This window comes from Mytilus edulis, chromosome 1, assembly GCF_963676685.1.
Source record: "Mytilus edulis chromosome 1, xbMytEdul2.2, whole genome shotgun sequence".
Classification (NCBI taxonomy): domain Eukaryota; kingdom Metazoa; phylum Mollusca; class Bivalvia; order Mytilida; family Mytilidae; genus Mytilus; species Mytilus edulis.
Genome location: NC_092344.1, coordinates 97682753 through 97706953, shown reverse-complemented (window position 1 = coordinate 97706953; position 24201 = coordinate 97682753). Strand labels below are relative to the sequence as shown.

The 24201-nt window shown below is 32.0% G+C and overlaps 1 protein-coding gene across 2 annotated transcripts; it reads left to right on the top strand.

Annotated features, from left to right (window-relative positions):
* The first annotated feature begins 858 nt into the window (after window positions 1–858).
* On the top strand, window positions 859–22578 carry LOC139496347 (uncharacterized). 2 transcript variants are annotated; one of them, XM_071284875.1, is made up of 3 exons: window positions 859–943; window positions 5003–5137; window positions 22127–22578. In XM_071284875.1, exons 1-3 carry the CDS (start codon window positions 886–888, stop codon window positions 22297–22299), a joined length of 366 nt encoding a protein of 121 aa, XP_071140976.1. In that variant the 5' UTR covers window positions 859–885; the 3' UTR covers window positions 22300–22578. The 2 variants fall into 2 exon arrangements, 1 of the variants encoding a protein (XP_071140976.1); XR_011657631.1 differs by lacking the exon at window positions 859–943 and adding an exon at window positions 2678–2848.
* Window positions 22579–24201: the final 1623 nt, after the last annotated feature.

The following is a 24201-nucleotide window of genomic DNA, read 5'->3' as shown; positions in this document are numbered from 1 at the left end:
TTCACCATTTGGAACTCTTGGTTTAATAGCTTCCTTGTGAACAGTAACCCTCTATCAAGAAAATTATGATAGGAAATGCAAGCACGGGAATATCGTATCAATTGGGAGATATATACCCCGTATGCAGGTGCTGCTGGAATGTTCCTACTTAGAAATGGAAAGTTCACAATTGTAAAGCTGAAATCATCTCTTTTGTCGTAAAGTTTCGTTTTCAACCGACCCTCATTGTCAACTTCTAGATGTAAGTCAAGATAAAATGATACAAAAATACAGTTTAATTAGCTTGATATATTGGATTACATCATGACTTTGACAGAAATGGGCAATAGAGCACTAGTCCTCGCCATAAAAGATATATATGACTTCGAATTGCCATTGTGATCTTTCATTTTATAACTTTCAACAAAGGTTACGGTATTTACAAAAGACAAAAAAAAATCGAAATTACATGTACTGCAAACGGACTGAGGCTGTGTACTTCGACATAGTGAACATTTCCTGTTATGTTTATATCACCCGCCCCTTTTAATGCGATTCAGAAGTTAAATTACGAACGATAAAATTTCCGTACACTTACTTTTTATTGTTTTAGTCATGTACGCTCGAAACCTTAATTTAAGGAGGCCAAAGAAAAATGTTTGAAAAGGTACTATCAAGTTGCCAAGATGTTATGTCTGGTTGGTTATAAATACGTCTGAAGTCAACAACTAAATTTTTATCAGTTTTACTTGTATTTGTCTCATATCAGATAAGGTAAATAGTTTTGCAATGGATTAGGAATCAATTACCTAAGGTTTTCGCACTTTATTTACATACATAAAAGTTCAACATCTCGTGATAGCCTCGAGTAAACAATATACATTAGATATTCTAATAACTGGAAAGATGAGGGTTACAGTTGTTTTATTGTTTATTTGTGGGTTTATCATTGGTGATGCTTCAGGTAATTATTATTTTTCTAACTTTTAATTGTTTCTTAGATCAAAACTATGTGTTTGCGAAATTTTCAACTGTTGATGCATAGGTTCAAATAGACCAAATCATTATCACACGATTTTCAAAGTACACACAGACAAAATAGTTTTTGCATTGTCTTATATTTGGTTTTATACTGCAACTAGTTGTGTTTATTTCCTTAATATAGTAACAAAGCTATATTTTGTATAATGTCATTTTCATCATGGAACACTTTCTCCACAATCAGGGGGCCATTAAGGGATAAAAATAAGTTTGTAATTTTGTTACGATTTAAAAAGCTATCAATTTATTCATTTAAGTTGCAGTATTAAAACAATATTAGGTCAATGTCAGAAAAATATAAACTTTTTTGTACTCGGCGCAAAACTGCGGAAGCTTCCCCCGTTTCTCAGCCTCATACAAAAAAGTTTTGACATTGGCCTAATATTGTATATGACTTCTTTTAAAAAAAATAACCATTATGTTGTTAAACGTCACTGACATACGGGACTATGCAAAAATTTCCCAACTGCTAAAATATTGATCAAGTTCTTTAAACGTTGGCTTCTTGCTACATAATTCGAGGTAATATCAAGTAAGTTTGGAGATTTGCATAGGATGTGGACAAAATGAATAATCATGAGAGCTAGTACATTGAAAAAACATTAAGAATTCATCATCTCTATACTGTGAACTTTAAGGTATAAGTTAATTATCATTTTTTACAATCGAATAGTCGTGCTGATATCAACGGCACAAGTCATGGTATTTCAATTTGGAGTGAATACTTTTTTGTGTTCTTTATTTCAATGCGTGTTATAAACTCATCATAGATACCAGGATATGAAACTATGGTTCAGCAATAGTTATCCTATTAAAAAGAGTGTACATGCATGTATTTCTCACAATTGTATATTTGGCCAAATAAATGAGAAATCTGTCCATTTATGATTAAAACTGAAATAGGTGTATTTATTTGCTTTAAAAGCTGTCTATCTACATTTTATAGTTTTCTTGTAATGGGATGCTTGAACTCTGAAAAAAATTAACAATACTTTGAGTAATAATATCCATTTGTTAACCCTATAATGGTTATTTTAGTATACGTTTTGTTCGTCACAAAAGCTGAAGAGGAAGTATTGTTTTTGATAGGTATCGATGTCAGGGTCTCAAGTTCAAATAACCACTTTCTTCACTTGAGGAAATGATATACTGATTTCCCTTACTGAACATTTATCTTCCTCTTCTTATTTGTCGGCAAAAATTGCGTTCAACATGAATATCAATTATATAATCATTTTTATAAATTGACTGTTTGCAAAAGTATGAATTATTCGAAATACTAAGAATTTTCATATCTTAGGCATAGATAACCTAAGTCGTATAAGTCACAACTTTTTGAAATTTTGAGTCATCATTGCTCTTCAACTTTTTACTTCTTTGACTTTCTAACTATTTTGATCTGAGAATCACTGATGAACTATGTAGACGAAACGCGCGTCTGGCGTATTAAATTACAAGCCTGGTACCTTTGATAACTATTGAGTAAGAATATCCATTCGTTAACCCTACCATGTGCATTTCAATATGCGTTTAACGTTTTTCGTCAAAAAAATATAATGTTTCCAGCTAAAGAGGAAGTATTAGTTTTTGATAAGCATCTATGTCAGGGTCTCAAGTTTAAGATGCACATTTCTTCATTAAAGGAAATGATATATGTTTTCCTAACTGAAAATTAATCTACTTTTCTACTTTGTCGGCAAAATTTGCGTTCAACATCTCGTGATAACTTCAAGTTAACAATTTACATTAGATATTCTCAAAACTGGAAAGATGAGGGCTACACTTGTTACATTGTTTATTTGAGGGTTTATCATTGGTGATGTTTCAGGTAATTATTTGCATTACTTTAATTGTATCTTAGATCAAAACTATGTGTAAAAATATCCCAACTGCTAAAATGTTGATCAAGTTCTTTAAACTTTGGCTTCTTGAGACATAGTTCGAGATAACATAAAATACGCTTGGAGATTTACATACTGAAATTTAGACACAATGAACAATCATCATGAATACTGGATCCTTTGAAAAAACATAGGAATTCATCTTCTCTGTTATCAATTTTAACAATAGTTATTGTGATATCAAAGGCACGCATCATAGTATTTCAATTGAGAGTGAATAGTTTTTGTTTTATGTTCATGTAAAATATGGATGGAAAAATGACACAGAAGCTGAACTAAAACAGTATTGCACAGATGTTATTTATCTGCCAAAGAGAATTAAAAATTTCACCATATATGGTTCAAAACTCTAAAAGATGTATCTTATCTGCTTTAAATGCTGCCTCTCTATCTTTCTTGTCAGTGGGATACTTGATCTCTAAATAAAAAATAACAATGCTTTAAGTAAGATTATTCATTTGTTAACTCTATAATAGGCATAAATGTCGCAAAAAAATAAAGTTTTCCCGCTGAAAGAGGAATCAATGAATTGGTCCCGTTCTGATATGTCGCGCAACAAGGCGGCATATCAGAACGGAAGTAATTCAAGAATTTAGTTTTAATAAGATTGACAGGAAGTTTTTTAATAAGCATATCTTTTTAGGTAGACATGTCTTCGCTTGAGCAAATGAAATTTGATTTGTTTTCCTTATTGAACATTCATCTTCCTCATCTTCTTTGTCGGAAAACATTGCGTAAGTTTTGAAATACGTCAAAATGTTTGTATGTGTTGTTCTAGGTGCTACGTTTGAAATTTAAGCCTCTTTCATTTTTTTTATTTGATTTGTATTCAATTCATTACCATATACATATTTACGTTTCCTCCGTTCTTTTCCTTTTCACAGAAGTGTTTTTGCCATGCACTAAAAACGGATTTTTTGTTGGTTCCTTTTTTGACTCGTCCATCTTAGTTGCTTTATGTTTGACCCGGTCAAGGATGGAACCCGCATTTGAGTCAAGCATGCTACAGAGTCTACCGCGGCGGTGAACTAGGTTTGAAAATTTTAAGAAAAATCTCCAGATATGATTCTGTTTTCTTGGATTTCCTTAAATTCGATTTCGCTGAGATAAATATTAGATGCAAGCCGTGAGTCTCGCTGAATTGTGGCTATAGAGCGGAAGAACATCATCAGTACTATTATCTTAACATATTTTTTCATACAAATTTTTCCTATCTGAATGAATTTGTACAATTACTGCTTTAAATATGGATACAAAATCAAAAAGACCGGAAAGGGCGCACAATAAGTACCCATGCTAATACTAAAACATTTGATGCACCAGACTCAACAAATATGATGTCAATTATCATGGCCATGTCGGTTATTTCGTTTTCTGTGTAGTTTTTGTTAGAATCGATGTGGTTTTTCAAAATTAATGGTTTTGGTGAACTAAAGCAAGAAATGTATATCTAAAATTTCCATTCTTTTAAAGCATCTGGTAAATGAGAAGATGTGAGCAATCTTTCGATTGAACATGAAACTTAATAATGCTGATTGTACAAAAATGAAAAGTTTTGATACCAATGCAAAGTGGTAATCATGATGTGTCAAGATTTTTACTATATAACGTTGTCTACTAAATGTCTGCATATCTGCTTTAACAATGAACAGCATGCCAAGCTCTAAATCGACATGTGTGTGCAAAAAAAGCTGGGAATGAATTTAACAAAGATAACGCGAGATCTATCATCAAAATACAAAGTCCCAAATAGACAAAGAGACATGCAGTTCGGTGTGAGCAAAAGCTCCGTGTTAAAGGTCGTACCTTGACCTATAATGGTTTACTTTTATACATTGTTACTGGGATGGAGAGTTGTCTCATTGGCACTCATACCACATCTTCCTGTATCTATTAAGTCTGTAAGGTATAACACAAGACAACAACTAACTATGTTCTTGGGTTGGAAAAGACACATTTATAAGCATGTTCATGGCCGGGTATAATTAGTTTCTGGAGATCTCAACCATCCATCTGTTAATCTCGATCACTATATATGTACATCTTATACAAATGCTATTAATGTTACTTTATATTTTCAGCTTTTCAATGTTATGATTGTACTTCGTCCAATCAACAAAGTTCTTGTGGCCTGACAGATCCATTGCCAAACTATCTGAAAACTGTTTCTTGTAACACACAATGTTACAAATGGGTTTTATTTTCTTATGCCAGTGGTATGTATACTTTATTTTGCCATTATCACTGTTTTTTGTGACCAAGTCTATTTCTTGGGCTCCATTTTTTTTAGTTTTCTTCATTTTGAAATGTTACAAGTATGGACACAGACGCAAATTGTCAGTGGGGTTAAAGGTCGTTACAAATGTATTGAAAGCTAGACTGGAAATGTGTATTAACAAATTGAGTTGATGTGTACATGTCTTCATTCAAATGCATTGACTGATAAAAAAGGGGGCTTCAACTTCCACTTCTCTCTATGAATTAGTTGTTTGAGTGTTTGAGTATGGAGTTTGTTAATAAATAGCTGCACTCTAAGCGCATGATATGTCTTGATTCCTTTAAAGCTTGCTTAAAGGTTGAACTATTTTGTTTTGTACAATTATTAGTTTATTTGTTTTCTCATTTCATTTGTTTTATATTTGTCATTTTAAGGTCTTTTATAGCTGACTGTGCTGTATGAGCTTTTGTCATTGTTGAAGGCTATTTGGGGACCTGTAGTTGTTAATCTTGTTTTAAATTTTGGAATGTAGCTGAAGTCAACAGACATAGACAATTCACCCAAGTTTTATAAAATGACGTGGAAGTGTTTATGTGAATAATTAAGATGGGAAATGAGGAAAGTGTCAAAGTGACAACAACCCAACCATAGAGTAGACAACAGCTGAAGGCCTCCAATGGGTTTTCAATGTAGCCAGAAACTCCTGCACTTGTCCAAAAAGGTGTCCAAAAACTATAAAATCCCTTATTTTTTTTTAGCATATATAAAAATTCATAACACAGAAATGTATAATCTGAAATTTATTACAATCAAAAGGGACCTTTAGGTCAATAGTGTAAACAATTCCCCAAAGTTTAATTAAAGGTGATGGATGCATTTTTGTGTTATTGTTCAAAATTGGAAAATTCTCTCTTTTTTAAGGATAAAATCTCTCTTCATAACATGGAAATGAAAATTCTAAAATTTATAAAATCGATGTGGAGCTAATGTCAATAGATATAAACATTTCAACAAAGTTTCTTGAGAGTAGGGGGAAGTGTTTTCTAGTTATTGTCTGAGGTGTGGATGATGGACTGATAGACAACAGTATACTATAATATGTTGTGTGTGAGGCATTGGTATAATAAAATGGTTTTGAATGAATAATGATTAGAAACTGTTTAATGCAGTTATTGAGGGAACGACAGTGAAGAAATTGCTGAGATCAATGCGTTTGAATCCTAAGAATTCAATTTTTGTTGAAATGAAACAAAGTTCAATTTTTGGCCCTTTGGATCTTAATGTAGACCAATTTGAAAACGGGACAATCCTGTGCAATTGAATATTTCTGGCTATTGGCAATACTGTGCAATTGAAAATTTCTTGCTATTGCGCAATATTGTGCAATTAGATATTTCTTGCTATTGTGCAATACTGTGCAATTAAAAATTTCTTGATATTGCACAATACTGTGCAATTGGAGATTTCTTGCTAGTGTGCAATACTGTGCAATTGAACATTTCTTGCTATTGAACAATACTGTGCAATTGAAGATTTCTTGCTATTGCAGAATACTGCGCAATTGAAAATTTCTTGCTATTGCACAATACTTAGTATAATAATTTTTGACCCCGATTTGGACCAACTTGAAAACTGGGCCCATAATCAAAAATCTAAGTACATGTTAAGACTCACCATATCAAAGAACCCCAAGAATTCAATTTTTATTAAAATCAAGCTTATTTTAATTTTGAACCCTTTGGACTTTAATGTAGACCAATTAGAAAACATGACCTAAAATTAAGAATTTGGACATGGTTAGATTTGGCATATCAAAGAAGCACAATACCGTAATTCATTTTTTTGATGAAATCAAACAAAGTTTAATTTTGGCCCCTTATTCCTTGGGACCAAAACTCCAAAATTAATCCAAACCTTCCTTTTGTGGTCATAAACCTTTATAGATTTCTATTAACTTATACTAAAGTTATTGTTCAAAAACCAAGAAAAATACTTATTTGGGGCCTGTTTTTGGCCCCTAAATCCTACACTGTTGGAATAAAATGACCAAAATCTATCCCAACCCTCCTTATGTGGCCATAGACCTTCTGTTTACCAAAACTTAAGTTATAGAGCAAAAACCAAGAACAATGCTAATTTGGCCCCTTATTCCTAAACTGTTGAGACCAAAATACCCCAAATCAATCCCACCCTTCCTTTCATGGTCATAAATCTTGTGTCTAAATTTCAGATATTTCTATTTTACTTTTACTGAAGTTAGAGTGCGAAAACCGAATGTCTTTGGATGAAGACGATGATGCCAACGTGATACCAATGTACAACCAAAAAGTTTTCAATTTTTGCGGTTGTATAAAAATGATCTCAAATCAAATTTTTAATGGAGTTTGCAACAGTAATTATTCAACTACTCATTTTAATACATCATAAAGTATTAAAGTGTAAATGTCATACAGTCATGGTGATAATGCCTCCGCTAGCATATAACGTTATAAAGGTACATAAATCAAGAACTGTAAAAGTGAAGCTGCTAAAAATTGAACTTAAACCGAGTTTAGAGGTACCAGTAATAAGCATTGTATATCAGGTACTAACTGTGCACCACTTATTGCGGACCTGTTTTTTTATTGTTATGAGTTACAATTTATGACTAAAATTAGCAAAGACCCATCAAAACAACATTTGATACAAAAATTTAACAATACTTTTAGATATTTGGATGATATATTGGCTCTAAATAATGACGACTTCAGTATGTATACTAAAGAAATTTATCCTGTAGAACTTACTTTAAATAAAGCTAATGATAACAATGACCACTGCCCTTTCCTCGATCTTGATATCTATATCATAAACGGGAAGCTTAATACAAAAATTTATGATAAAAGAGATGATTTTTCATTTCCTATTGTTAATTATCCATTTTTAGATGGTGACGTTCCCTTGTCACCATCTTATGGTGTTTATATATCTCAACTTGTACGATTCGCTCGTGTATGTAACAATGTATTAGATTTTAGCGAGAGAAATTTATGTATTACTGAAAAATTATTACACCAGGGTTTTCGATATCACAAACTGGTCAAAACATTTACTAAATTTTATCACCGGTATAAGGAAATAATTCGTAAATATAACTCAACATGCAGACATCTTATACGTTCAGGTATTTCACATCCAAAATTTTATGGAAATATTCTTTATAAAGCACAAAAATGTCAGTATTCTCCTCAGAAACTAACAAAACCTTTAAATAGACTTATTAAAAGGGGATATAGTTACGATACTGTTGTCAGGTCATTAAAGATTGCATATTTTGGCTTTAACATTGATTCACTGATAGGGTCTTTGCATCGGAACTAAACACATTTATTTCTAAAAAAACAGTTGTTGGCATGACACGGGTTATGTTCTTCTCATATATTTTATGATAGTATGATACTAAACCCCTAACGGGAGGGATTGTACCTGATATTCATATGATGAAGACATAATCTTTCAATCAGTTTAATTGAGGTCTGGAGCTGGCATGTCAGTTAACTGCTAGTAGTCTGTTGTTATTTATGTATTATTGTCATTTTATTTATTTTCTTTTGTTACATCTTTTGACATCAGACTCGGACTTCTCTTGAACTGAATTTTAATGTGCGTATTGTTATTCTTTTACTTTTCTACATTGGCTAGAGGTATAGGGGGAGGGTTGAGATCTCATAAACATGTTTAACCCCGCCGCAATTTTGCGCCTGTCCCAAGTCAGGAGCCTCTGGCCTTTGTTAGTCTTGTATGATTTTAAATTTTAGTTTCTTGTGTATAATTCGGAGTTTAGTATGACGTCCATTATCACTGTACTATTATGCATATTTTAGGGGCCAGCTGAAGGACACCTACGGGTGCGGGAATTCTCGCTACATTGAAGACCCATTGGTTGCCTTCGGCTGTTGTTTGCTCTATGGTCGGGTGGTTGTCGCTTTGACATATTCACCATTTCCTTTCTCAATTTTATACACATTTCACTAAATTTAGTTGAGACAAACTTGAGAAATTTTTCCATTTGTGAAAGGGGATAACCCTAGAATGATAATCAAAGTGCTTGTAATCACTGAATGGCTATTAAAGACTGCTTAAATTTATCAGTTGGTAGTAAAGTGAATTTTGCATTGTATATTGTATATATAGCATTATTTTAAGTCGATTCAACTTCTATTCTGGACATAGAAAGATAACTCCAATTTTCAAAGAAGATTTCATAAAGCAATGGTTTTAGGTAATATTAATTCAACAACCATTCTGGACAAAGAAAGATAACTCCAATTTATTGTCTTGAATCTACAAAAATGTTTATTTTGGGCCCTCAATTCCTCTACTGTTTGCCCCATAACCCACAAAATAGACTCCAAACTTCTACTTATGGTATTAAATATTATGGTACAGTTTCAGAACAATTGAAATACTTATACACAACTTTTTGTACTGACACAAGATTAATGTGTGTATTGGGCACCTTTGGAACCCTTATTCATAAACCTTAGGGACTATATATATATAACCGCCCCAAAACAATCCCAAGCTTCCTTTTATGATTATAAATATTAAGTTATAATTTAATGGCTTCCTTTTTACTTATACTGAAGTTATTATCTGGAAACCATCCGTCTTGGGAAGACGACGACAGGATACCTACATGTATTTCAACTGCAAAAATTTCTGTGGTTGTATAAAAATTTCAAATATGTACAATGAAATATAGTTTTAGAAATTGATAAGCCTAGATAGGCCTTATAATTTTTTCCCCACATAGTTGAAGGACCATTTACACTCAGGACCGAGTCATAAGTAGACAGTACAGTCTACAGATGTATTAAAACAACCTAGCATCATATTGCTAGTAGTGGGAGTAGCATTCTTGGGTAAATTTGTTCTTTTTTTTTTATAATATGTTTGGTTCAAATCAAAAATTGAATGCTTTTATCTCCCTAATACTTACATTGTAAATAGAGGTGGTACTACTTTGACAAATCCTTGTACATGAGAGTTTTCTGTCAAATCTTTATTTCACAAAGAATGAATTGCATAACAATGAACTGAGCTCAAAGCAAAGTACTTTAATAATACACTTAGACAAAGAGCTAAATCCAGTGATATACTTTGTACTACAGGTCCTTCATTAACATCCATTGACCAAAACCATATCTCTACAACATTCCATACTACATGGTTGGATTTGGAAGTCCTGAAAAAGACATGATTTTTTTTAACATATTTTAAGTATATATACACAGGTTAAAACTTTCTTGTTGTATAATCATTCCGTATCTATATATATATAGCTAGAAACTATCAATTTGCTTAATGCACATATTGATAATCATATATGTTGAGTGTACCTCTGTTGGAAATAAGAACACACAAACCTCCACCTAGTTTTAGTCAATGGACAAAACATTCATAACTATAAAATATTATAGATCTAAGACTTGTCAGTGTCTATTTACCATTGCCACTGAATCAGTGATATATGTATTGTACACATAATTATATACATGCAAGACTAAAATTATAAAGTACATACATGTTTGTATATAAGACTAAAACTGACATTCAGTCTTTACAACATCTTCATTCCCAAAGTCATTTTCAAATCTGACTTCATGGTGAAATAAGATTCCATATCTAAAACCAATTAAAAGGAAAAATCCCTCTGATAGACTAGCATTTAAATCCGATTTCTAAAATGGAAGCTAGGACACCTTGGAACTTAGAACTAAAAAATATCGAACAATATATCTGATATATTTCAAATGCATGTACACTTCTACATGAAATAATATAAATCTCTAAAATTCACCATATTGTTCCCTATTTCATCTTCTGTTAGATACTGTATATCCAGTGGCGGATCCAGAAATTTTCTTAAGTGGGGGCCCACTGACTGACCTAAGAGGGGGCTTGCTCAAGTCATGATTCAGTGATTCCCTATATAAGCAACCAAATTTTTTCTCAAAAAGCAGCCCCCCCCCCCTAAATTCGCCTCTGATATCAACCTCTAGATGTCTTTCAATTACATTCAGTTTAGTGTGGGTTGATCTTTTCAATTTATAAAACAGGCTCAACATCATTTCTATACATATATAAACATATTCTAAGTTGTGGACACACATTCATTAAATATTCTACTTCAATTAGTGGAGGAGATCAAATTTTTTGGGGGTTATATATTGTCCTTGATATTGAGGTTATTTTGACACAGCAAAATATAAAGAAAATGTAAACTATGATCTGGAAATTGACTTCGTTTTCACAAAATAAGCCCACTTAAACTGAACTTTAAATGCAAAAGACCTCTAAATGGCTAACAGATATTGCTATATAAAAGAATAGTTCATGATTATACATGTACATGACATTAAAGAATTCATGAAATTTACACTGATTCTGTCAGTTGAATGGACTAGAATGAGATAAGTTATATATGTTACAGTAAATAGGTGAAATTAGGAATTACACGTAATTACTAAACATTTCAGTAAATACCTGTAATTACTAGCCAATTTAGTAATTACATGTATTTACTAGTTGTTTCAGTGATTACTGGTAATTACTGATTTTTTTTGTCATTTTTACAGCTATTTACTAACTTGATGTTTTTGTTTTAAAATTAAAAACATAACTCAAGATACCAAATAAGAAAGTAAAGGGGTAGGGATTTTAAGGGAGCTTACTTGAGGATGTAGGAAAATAAGGCACATCAAAAGTGCATACTCTTTAGTGTTTTTGAATTGAAACTGGAAAATGGTTGTTTTATAGGTCTTGAAACTTCGTAAATATATGCATGCAAGACAATGATATCAATCCAAAATTGATTTTCATAATTTTGTTAAACTAAAATCTCAATCATGTACTGTGGTTTAAAACTTTAAAATAACTTTCTCCAAATATCTTGGATTTCTATCAAACTTGGACAGAAGCTAAATGTTTATGATCATAAGGTAATATCGGAAAGTAAAGATTGTAAAAAAAATCTTCTTTTCCCCCTATATTACTTATAAACATGATAAATGGACTACCTTCAACAATGAGCAAAGCCCATACCGCATGGTCAGCTATAAAAGGCCCCGATAAGACAATGTAAAACAATTCAAACGAGAAAACTAACGGCCTTATTTATGTAAAAAAATGAACAAAAACCAAATATGTAACATATAAACAAACGACAACCACTGAACTACAGGCTCCGGACTTGGGACAGGCACATACATACATAATGTGGCGGTGTTAAACTAGTTTTTTCCCAGTTAACATTTATGCAGTTAAAGTTTTTAAAACATTAGATTTTATAAACCATCCTGGATTTTTACCCACTTTTGACAGAAGCTTTTTATAGTACCAGTCAAAAGATAGTATCTAGAGGAAAATTTTAATATTTTTTCCTGATTTTTGTTGAGCCTGCGATTAACAGCAAAAGTAGGCAAGACTATTTGTTCTGCAAAACCCTTACAATTTTAATAGCTTAATACATCATTAACCATTCTTCAGCTACATGTAGGGGTTGAATTGAATGTCACATGAATACGTATTCAATGAGGTCCAAATATTCACTCGCAAGTGCACAATTCATCAACCTTGTTTCTCAGCTAATTTAACAAAATAGAACTAGATTGGCTACTAACAGTGAATTATAATTTCACGGTATCATTTTTATTAATGATTTAACAAACAAACAAATATATATTTATTTATTTTTATATCTCGAAGCTAATGCATATAACAGTTCATTCCAGTTCTTAACCTTCACAACGTTATCTGATCTTTATAAGGTAATAAGTCTAAATATTCTTCAAACTCAAAGTTTTTTTTTTAAAAGTTAAAAATAATGCTTTGGGAGAATTTTCCATTTCTGAATTCCATGTGTGTTGAAATTGGTCAAAAATTATCTGTATAATGCTTAACTTTAACCATTTTGGATTAAAACTAAAGTTACTCTGATTTAACCAAATATTTGAAAGTCCCTATTTATTCAAGATATTTTGAATACAGATGAACCATTCAATAATTTAAGAGTACTAACTGATCTTCTAGTTAGTAATACCATAACTTTTGATCATCTGACCATCATACAACATTATTTTAGTAGTCAGTAAATAGGTGTAAAAATTCATTTTAAAATTAGTAATTACTGGTAATAACTGGGCCATTTCAGGAATTACTTGTATTAACTAAGTGCATGGGGATTACCTGTAATTCCTAAATTTTAGTAATTACATGTAATTCCTAATTTCACCTATTTACTGTAACATATACATGATAGACATAAAGGTTTTTTCCAACAGTTGTGTTGTAAATTAAATTAGTTGTATGTTATGGTTGATATATTTATGTATATACATGTATGTAAATCATTGGCTCTTCAACCAATGATATTTTACAATATCGATTATTTGTTTATTTTTCTATTGTTGGTATTTTTCAGCATACTAAAAATGTTTTAACACAACACGATCGCAAGCTTGATAGGGTGTCCTCACACAGGGTTTTCGCTGGCGATCGCCATTTTCCCAATTAGCGAAAAAATAATACTTGTGGCGATAAAAATTCGTCATTTGCTAAAGAATTTGGCGAAAGAAATATATAGAAAGATTTATTTTCCTCCTTCTTGTTTATTTACTTTTTTTTCGAGTTTCTTGGACTTTAACTTATCAGACAATACGCGGAATTCACCTTGAATGACCTCATTAAGATTTTGACAGAAAATCAATTATCAGCTGATTGCAATTTACAGCTATCGACAACAAAGGACTAATTAATAAAGGTGTTGATTGAATTGTTTGACAAAATGATATGTTGAATGGCTTCCACTAAATGTCACATACAGGAGTTATTTACCACTTTTCGACTCACGTGTTTGAAGAACTCTTTTGACGTCTCCTCTCCATGTAAAGATAGTTTAGAAAAGAAAGCTGTTGTTGTGACAATAAATGTTAAAGGGCAAGAAAAATCTCCGATTTAAAACTTGAATTATCCTTTGACTTTGGTGTAAGTAGTTGATCAGGGAGACTACTTTAAAGTCGTTTGAGTGACACGCGTGTTTCAAGCATAGTTTTACATCTCAACTTTTTCATTTAAGATGGTCAAGAAAAGATGGTCAAGATGGTCGTTATGAAGAAGGGGGGGGGGGGGGGGGGGGGGGGGGCGGTGAAATGCATTTTGGCGTCACAATTTCAAATGACAGGATAACATATGATCTGTCCATATACATGTATGACGGTAGAAATGGGGGTATCTTATTGAAGTATTCTTGCCAAATGAAGATTAAACAGTAATTCTTAGACATGACCATAAAAGAGGGGGGATAGGACCTTTATCAACCGACCCTGTTTTTGACACAGGCTTCTGATAAATGACATCATATTTTTTCTCTCTTGCTTCCTCTTACATAGAAAGCCAGTAAAACATTTTATTAATGTCAAAAGGTATTCCAAACAGGTTAAAATCCAAGAAATTTGCACAGCAGGTGCTTCAAAAACATTGCAAATGGCCTAAGACCACAATTAATGACCCCGTTGTTCGTTGTTCATGAATGTAGTTCCTTTTAATTAGTCATTAGAGTGTATTTTTCCTGAATTTTTTTTCTTTCCCTTCCCCACTCATTTCTTAGATTTTATGGGGTGGAAATGAAAGATCAGAGGTGAAATAATTTTTTGGATGTTGTATTTAAACTGATTTTGATATGGAATGAGTGATTAGGCCAAGTGCAAAAAGGTCATATTTACAGTTTTCGGAACATCTCTTGACTTGTCCATAGGGGTATGGATGTATATTGGCTACATTTGTAAAAGTGATTGCTTCAATCTTTCTGAATTTTGGATATATTTTTGGACTAGTGCTATACATAAGACACACAAAAAATTTGACAAAAGTGCATGGTGCAATTTTTTTAATGATACAAAATGTTCAAAAGAAATGATAGAGAAATTAATTGTGGTCTGTGGCCAGATGGCACACTTCCGGTTTTTGAAACTAAATAAGGATCCGGACTTGGAAAAAACATGATAAATACTCAATAACTCAAAAATGAAATTTTGAATCATCACCAAAATGTACAGATCATGTGACCATCATAAGAAACAACTATATTAAGTTTCATGAAATTTGGATAAGTCGTTCTCAAGTTACGGTGCCACATGTTTATGCTGGACAGACAGACGGACACCTGACATTTGTATACCTTTATACGTCCCGTCTTTGACGGACGTATAAGCATAAGCATAAAAGCATAAAAGATTTATTTAAAGTCGGTTATACATATAACAATACAACATAAGCTCTGTAGAGCTTTTATCCGACATAGAAAGCAGTACTAAGCGTGCATGTTACCCTAGAAACATATTCAAAGAATAAAGTTTTATAACTTCTTAATGTCATATCCAATATTTATCAAAACCTAAAGGGGAGTTACATGTATCTTACTTCCTATATTTTTTCATGGATGTCAATACACCTAATCGCTATTTATTCCATACTGGATAAATTCTTAAATTACACAACTTTTTCATCCAGTTGAAGCTATCTGGGGGCCGTTGAAACAATTCACCATGCACAATACTTTTTAATGAGACCCGTTTTAACTTATTGTAAATACTTTAAACAAAATAATTTTTTACTTCAATTTTAATTTCGAAAAAAAAGTGGATCATACTCTATTAAAGTTTCTTGATGATCGCTTTCTAAAGTTTTTCCTCCCTCAGCTCTCTACTAAAAAACCTTTATTTTCGGCCGCATGACCCAAACAGGAAGTTGTACATACAATGTATGACTGTTTTTTCCAGATTGGACTAAATAGCGATAATTAAATAAGGTGTAATTTCCGGGATTGTTGAAAACTTGCATATTCATCACTATCTGATTTTGTGGTTTTAACGATCCAGACAGACAAATAGCAATAAGATGTTTAGGAAAACATGACCTAAAACCTCCTTCATATAAGACAAAAAACATGGGAACTCATACTGAATGGTCAAATGTGTACAATATGAAAATTTGAGTTAAGATGGTAAAATCACAAATCAGCCGTTAATGTAAATGGACCATAAGTATGACTGTTGAGCAAATTTAAAGGGAAATGACGGGGAAGGGGCAAATTAGCGTTCAAGGGGAGCAAATGCTGTTTAAATTGGTAAGCGGGTTTTAAATATAGAGGGAAAGTGGAGTCATCTTTTTAGACTTTAGTTACATGTAAATATAACTTATGTAGACTTACGGCTTCTTATTCTATAGACTATTAAAAAAAAACACACACACAACTCGGAACTATTTCTAATTCACTTGCACTACTATATGCAAACCTAAAAACAAAAAAGAAAATATCTTAAAATAGTGATTGAAAGATTCATAACACTTTGAAAGGATAATTCAGACACATGTTACACGGGGAGCATGTTTGTTTACAAATAATAATGTCACGTGATCGCGCATTGACCCGCATGCTGCATCGCCATTACAATTCACTAATACTTGTACATAACCATTTTCATGCAAACATGCATTAAAAAAAAAACACACACACAACTCGGAACTATTTCTAATTCACTTGCACTACTGATATGCAAACCTAAAAACAAAAAGGAAAATATCTTAAAATAGTGATTGAAAGATTCATAACACTTTGAAAGGATAATTCAGACACCATGTTACACGGGGAGCATGTTTGTTTACAAATAATAATGTCACGTGATCGCGCATTGACCCCGCATGCTGCATCGCCATTACAATTCACTAATACATGTACATAACCATTTTCATGCAAACATGCAACGTGAATGTGATTGGTTATCAAATAATACGAAAATAATGCATGAACCGTTGAAGAAGAAATTATTTCATCAAATAGATTGGATTTTCACTTTCGACACGAATAGGTCGAGTTGACATTCCCAGAGACGTATATATGTCTCTGACATTCCTAAATAGTATTGAGATAAATGGGATAAAACGGACCGCCAAAAAGGTCTAGAGAAGCACATCTGTAGAACCTTAACATAAATAAGTAATACTTACCAAAATTTCTCCAATTGATAACCTATAGAACTGAAATTTCACAAAAATACCGGTAAATAATTTTGCTATGATGAGGGGGGATAGGACCTTTATCGGGACTCCGGGATCGGGTGTTTTTAAGCTCGGGATTTCGGGATTTACCCCTTCGGGTCCGGGAATTCTTTTTTTCAAATTCGGGATCCGGATTTAACTTTATTTAAATTCGGGACCTCGGGATTTCGTGTTTTTAAGCCCGAGATTTCGGGATCAGGACCCCTCCTACCACCCCCCCCCCCCCCCCCCTTATGATGCTGGTTAAGTTGGCGCGAAATAAATATTCTTACTCCTATTGCTTCATGTAATTTTTTTTTTATAAAATTGAATTCGACTACAGTTCAGCATAAAAAAAAACGTGAATATGCAAAAGCCAGCTAGGTAATATGTTAATGATAAAGTGTGTATAAGTTTTCTTAACGAAGTTACCCGTATAATTACCAAGAATTACATTTGAGCGCAAAGTTCTGTATGTGGTTTGGTTGGTTTATGTAACATTTATAATTTAGACTGGGATCCTGGCTAATCTTGACCTTACGACGCGCAGCTAGATTGGACCGGATCCCAGGCTAATGTAACATCGTAAAACTCAGGGTAACGGAATTTTTTGCGTTGCTATTAAGATCATTGAGGCCATCTATTTTTATTGCGGGTTCCACATATTTAAATCGGAATTATAGAAAAAATGGAATGTTGTGAGCAGAATCAAAACAGAAATGATGAATACTGCAACATTTCCAGCAAAATATAAATAGGATGGAGGATCTGTGTACTCACATTATTTGTAAAACTCTCCTTATTCATGTGAAGCGTGTGCTTTACATCGAGGCTTATTATGCTAATCATCGACGCCACAGTACTTCAACCAATCAGACAATGTTTATTTGGGGCATTCGATCGATTTTAACTCAGATTTTGGAATATTTCAATCGAAATTATAGAAAAATGGAATGTTGTTAGTACATATAAAATAGAAAATGATGAATACTTTTAGCTAAAGATAATTTGGATGGGGGTTCTGTGTATTCACATTATTTGCACAACTCTCCTTACTGATGCCATATTTTGGAATTTCCGTGACCTAAATGGTTCGCGAAAATTAATATTTTTATATATAGTATAGTAAATACACTGATATACATGTGTTACGATGTGTATATCAAAAATAAATCTTTGGCACGATACTTTTTCAAATTCATAAGATTCTAGATAAGGAACACGAAATTATGACAAATAGAACAACTTCAATCCATATCATTCCATGTTATGATAACATAGAATAGAATAGAATAGAATATTTTATTTACCAAATTAGGGCCCCAGGAGGGCATATGATACAGACAATATTATTATAAACAATAACATGCAATACACACACAGTAAAGATATGTAACAAGTGTTATAAAAATAATAAAATAAAATAATATAACACAGAAAATACACTCAACGAAATAGTAGCAATGTATTATTATTCAATGAATACTATGTTGAAAATGACTCAAGTGCACCCGGTAAGTGTATCTTCACTTTGAGAAGACAAGCATGAGGCATTAGTAGTTTGTGCGGAGAAATGTCAATATATAAAAATACAAAAAAATACAAAAAGAACCCAATAAAAAACAAAGCAATTAAGCACTCCCACATTTGACTATGAGGTATACTGCAAATAACAAAGTTTATTTAATAAAGGATATTTAATATGACTTATCTGCAGAAAGCACCAAGAGTCGGTGCTTAAAGGGGAGTCCCTACTTGTACTTAATGCAGATGAGTCAAGCTCCTTAATTATTGAAAATATATTTTTAAAACATATTTCTAAGATTATAGATTCTGTGTCCAGCCAGCAAAGATCATCAAGGGACGGTGCCAAAGAATTTGAAATTCTTATGATCTGTGCAGGCTTAACAGGGTATCCAAATTCATATTAAAGAGTTATAATGAATTAGTTATTGCAGATTAAGTTGTACTTTAATTCTTAAGTATCTTCTATATATTTGTAAAATGCAAATAGTACATTAGGATCCTCATTATTCATTATCCAAATTAATTTGTTATCAATATTTAAATTTTGAAAGTTTGGACATGATTTTAATATATTTTGCATCATTTCCTCTCTTTTTAATAAATGAGTGTCACATTTAAATAAAAAATGAACTTCATCCTCAACCTCACCTGAGGTGCACCTGAGACAAATTCGGTTTTGTCGAAGAGTACCCTGGTATCTACCAGATTCAATTTGCAATTTGTGAGCAGATATTCTTAATCTAGTAATACATTTCCTTTGCTCAAAATGTCGAATTATTGACAAATAATTTTCAAAACCATAGTTGCACTTGAATGTTACATAAGTTCGTAGTTTACCATCTTTATGTTTGTCTAGCTGTTTTTTCCACAATGCAGTATAGTATCCCTTAACTATCTGACCACAGTGTAGTTTAAATGTTGAGTATTTTTCAAGAATATGTTTTTCTATGCCTGACATTTTTTCCCTTAAAATATTAATTGATCCATACCAAGAGTTTTTTTTTGTTTCAAATAGCTTTTTAGAACAATTATATGCAGCTTTTAACAAGGGAAATGATGAGCCAATATTTTCTAAACGATGCCAATATCCTAAAACATGTTTGACTATATCATAGTGAAGTGGAAAACGGCCTAATTCAGACAAAACTGCAAAGTTTGTACTCTTCCTATTAACGCCTAAAATATATTTGCAGAATTTAATATGAAGTTTTTCACAAAGTATCCTTGAGTAAATTGTATCCACTGTTATGTTTTCTTTTTTTAAACGTGCAGTAAAGGGATTGAAATATCCCCAAATTTCACACCCATATAAAAGTATAGGCTTTATTGTATGGTCAAAAACATGAATTGCATTTTTAACAGTAGGATTATGCACTAAAAAATCATTACATAGTTTGAAGTATGCTTTTAAGGCTCTTTGGTATAAATCATTCTGAGCATATGAAAAAGAACATGATGCATTAAATTGGATACCCAAATATTTATAATTAGATACACACTCCAGCTCATCTTTGTTGAAAATAAATTTTTGAGAGATATGTCTGCCTGCCTTGTTGAATATCAACACCTTAGTTATTTTAGTATTTATATCTAAGCACCAGTCATTGCAAAAATTATGAAGTTCATTTAATTTCTCTTGTAGTCCTTCAGCTGAGTTAGATAAAATTACAATGTCATCAGCATACATAAGGCAATGAATGAGTTTGCCATCCAGCATAATTGGATCTCTGGTTCGTGTAAAATAGTCTGGAAGGCTATTTATAAATATTTTAAACAAGTTAGGACTCAAGTTATCTCCTTGTTTAACACCAAGCTTTGTTTGAAAGAATTCAGTTATTTTATCATGTATTTTTATACAAGATCTAGTTTCAAGATACATATTCTTTATAACGCTATAAAACCTTGAACTAACCCCAATCTCTAACAGCTTAATTCTAATTCCTGTATGTATTACTTTATCAAAAGCTTTATGAAAATCAACAAAGCAAGCAAACACTCTCCCATCCTTAGTATTACAGTATTTATCAAAAATACATTTTAAAACAAACATATGGTCAGATGTTCTTGCCTTTCTTGTGAAACCTATTTGACAATCATTAATTACATTATTTTCTTCTAAAAACTATCCAACCTTATATTAAGTATACTGTTAAAAAGCTTACAAGTACTAGACTACATAATCTTTCCAAAAAGTTTCTACACTAAATTCGATTAAAATGTGCATTAGATTTCTTTTAATCGTGGTGATGATACGGCCACGAAACGCAAAATGTAGAGGCCGGTATTAACGAAAGTGTACGTATCTATATGGATATGGATTGGCGTATGATATAACTTGGTCCTTTGTCAAGTTTTGGACACACGAAATTGATACAAATAGGATATAATGAAACCTTGTATATGTAGAACTTAAAACTCAAATCACCCTTACATTTTTAAGTCGGAAAGTAAAGGTGGACAATGGTATCATTGTTTCTAGAAAATTTATAGCACACACACATTAACTTCTTTTTATTCGTTTATTTGTTGATATAATAAGACCATTCTAGTAAAGTGGGTTATATTACGGACATATACCTTTTAAAACTCGAAACTCTAACCATAGCTTTGTTTAAATAAAATGTGTGAGGCATTATATGTGGGTAATGACAAAACTTTTTTATTTGCTTATGGTATTGTTTTATATCGTGCTACATGTATTAACATTGCATAGACATACTATGTAAGAAAGATTTCTGTATTCAACTATAGACATAAATAATAATACAAGATATAGTTTATAAAAAAAATCAAATTTTGTCACAATTCATTGTGCGACGAAATCTTGTCACCTGCCATCTATAGTTGATAAATTGTGACCTTCAATCTTAACGTACTTCTTTATCACGATATGCGTTGAACTATAACACTTGGGAGAGACTAACGTTGATTAGAAATTAAAGAATAAATCTATTGAAATGTATGATTCGGAATTATTTAATATTTCTTATTTGCTTAATTTGTGTATATATGTGCCTACGATTCAAACTTATTGCTGATTTAATACACAATATCTTTTTAAACCAACTGTTTTTTAGGTTTTTTAGGGTATACTACCTTTTTCGTCCAATCTTAGCGGATTGTCATGTTCTCAGCATGTAAACAATTCTTTCATAATCTTTCGAGGTGGTGCCCGTAATTTATGCAAAAAGAAATTCTTTAGCCTACTCAATGGGGCCTCATTTTAAAATGACACGTATTTGTGTATATAACTTGTAACTTGAAATTGTTTTATATAACTTTGTGTTTTGCCTTTATATTGACTTTCTTCGCAGCGCTCTGTCAATTGTCATACATTTTTCTGTATGTTTTAAGATAGAACATCTCTTGGTTACATTTTCAGAAGTAAGAAGAGGCTGTAAGAAGATTGGTGGGATACCACCAGGTACGAGTTATGCAGAGTATTTATGTTCCGCCAATTTGTGTAACGGATCTCCTTCTATAACTCGATCTACAAAGACACTGTCTGGACTGGTGTTTGTTACTTTCTTTACCATATTCATAAACCGAAAGTGACATTAAACATTTCGAAAAAAATCTGTCGTCATATCTTTTATTTTTTAAGCATTATTTATGAATTATGTGTATATACTGTTTTAATTTATAGAATGTAATGGAATATAATATTCAAATGAATATTACAGAAATGATGATTGGAAAGATTCGTTTTAATTTGTTTGTAAGTTGTGTAAATATACAACCATATATTTGTAATATCACCATGATCATGTAGGCCTATTTATATCTGAAAACAAGAAATCTGAAAATTTATATCTGAAAATCTGAAATCGACAATAAAACTCGTGTATATTTAATGTATCTCCTTATTATATAGTATTTATGTTTCTTGATAAGATATTTATTCTTTATTGAGATTCACATATAGTTCATTCCTATGCACAGTGTACTTAGTATTTACATTATTGTGTCAAAGGCAATAGTGAGGAATATATTCGAGTAATTGTGCGACACGTGTTTATGAATAAATAAAAAAATGTGGTATGAATGCAAATGAGACAACTCTTCACAAGAGACCAGATGACACAGAAATTAAAAACTATAGGTCACCGTACGACCTTCAACAATGAGCAAATCCCATACCGCATATTCATCTATAAAAGGTCCCGAAATGACAAATTTAAAACAATTCAAACGAGAAAACTAACGGCCTAATTTATGTACAAAAAATGAACGAAAAAAAAAACAAATTTGTAACACATCAACAAACGACAACCACTGAATTACAGGCTCCTGCCTTTGAGACAGGCACATACATACAGAATGTGGCGGGGTTAAACATGTTAGCCGGATCCTAAACCTCCCCTAACCTAGGACAGTGGTGTAACAGTGTAACATAAGCACGAACTATACAAATCAGTTGAAAATGCTTAACTCGTCAGATTTATTTTAATAGAAATACATCAAACCAATAACAAAATATGAGAGGGTGTGACCGGGTACTTCTACATCCCAACAACAAAAAGACACTATGTACAGATCCGAGAGTAGTCGAAGTTATTGTAAGCTAGTTCAAAGCTAACAACAAATTATAAAACAATAATGTATTTAAGACTAAAATATCAATCACTATACTTCCACCATCCAATGGATTTAGTATGAAGACGTCATCAGCAGTAACAGAAAAACATGAAATTGTGTAATGCAAAAATAAAAGTATCGACAGAATGTGGGACCATGAATTTTCATTAGCGCATGGTAATACTAGTAATATCTAGTTGTGTTTTGATCTATTGATAACAAAATCAACATGTTTACCAATAAAACTACTCTTCGAAATAATTCGATTTGCTTAGCTAACTTTTTTTTTTAAAGAATAAGTGTATTTAAGGGATCGATAAGTTTACCTTGAATGTATCTAAATTTACGGGCTCGATGAACAACTGACCTCACTAGATGACTATTTTAATTGTTGTTTTACCATAGTTGCGTACTAGTGCGGTTTTGATTTAATCACCCACCAATATAACACATCATTCGAAAGAGGAAACCTTGTTTTATAACACTATATCTGTCTTAAGGACCTGATATTGTCTCATTTTTTTTTTGGATTGAGGTCAAAGGTCATCTTTTCAAATCTGCCGAAATTTTGAAGGGTTTCAATTTTGACATTTTTTTATTTCTAATCTCTACCGCAATACAAATCATACTGTTTTGGCTGTAATAATGTTTGTTCTCAAACCTTCATCATTAATACTTTTTTTATTAACAATTTTCCAAAAACGACGTTTTAGAAACAAAACTTCAAAAATCCAGTTTTCAACCCATACCATGTTTAAAGCCCCTTAACTTATAATTTATATCAATTCAAAGTAAAATAACAAGTGTAATGGATGACAATACTTCAAAATTATTTTTAAACTAGCAAATTGGGTGAGGTATTAAACCAGAAGAAATAGA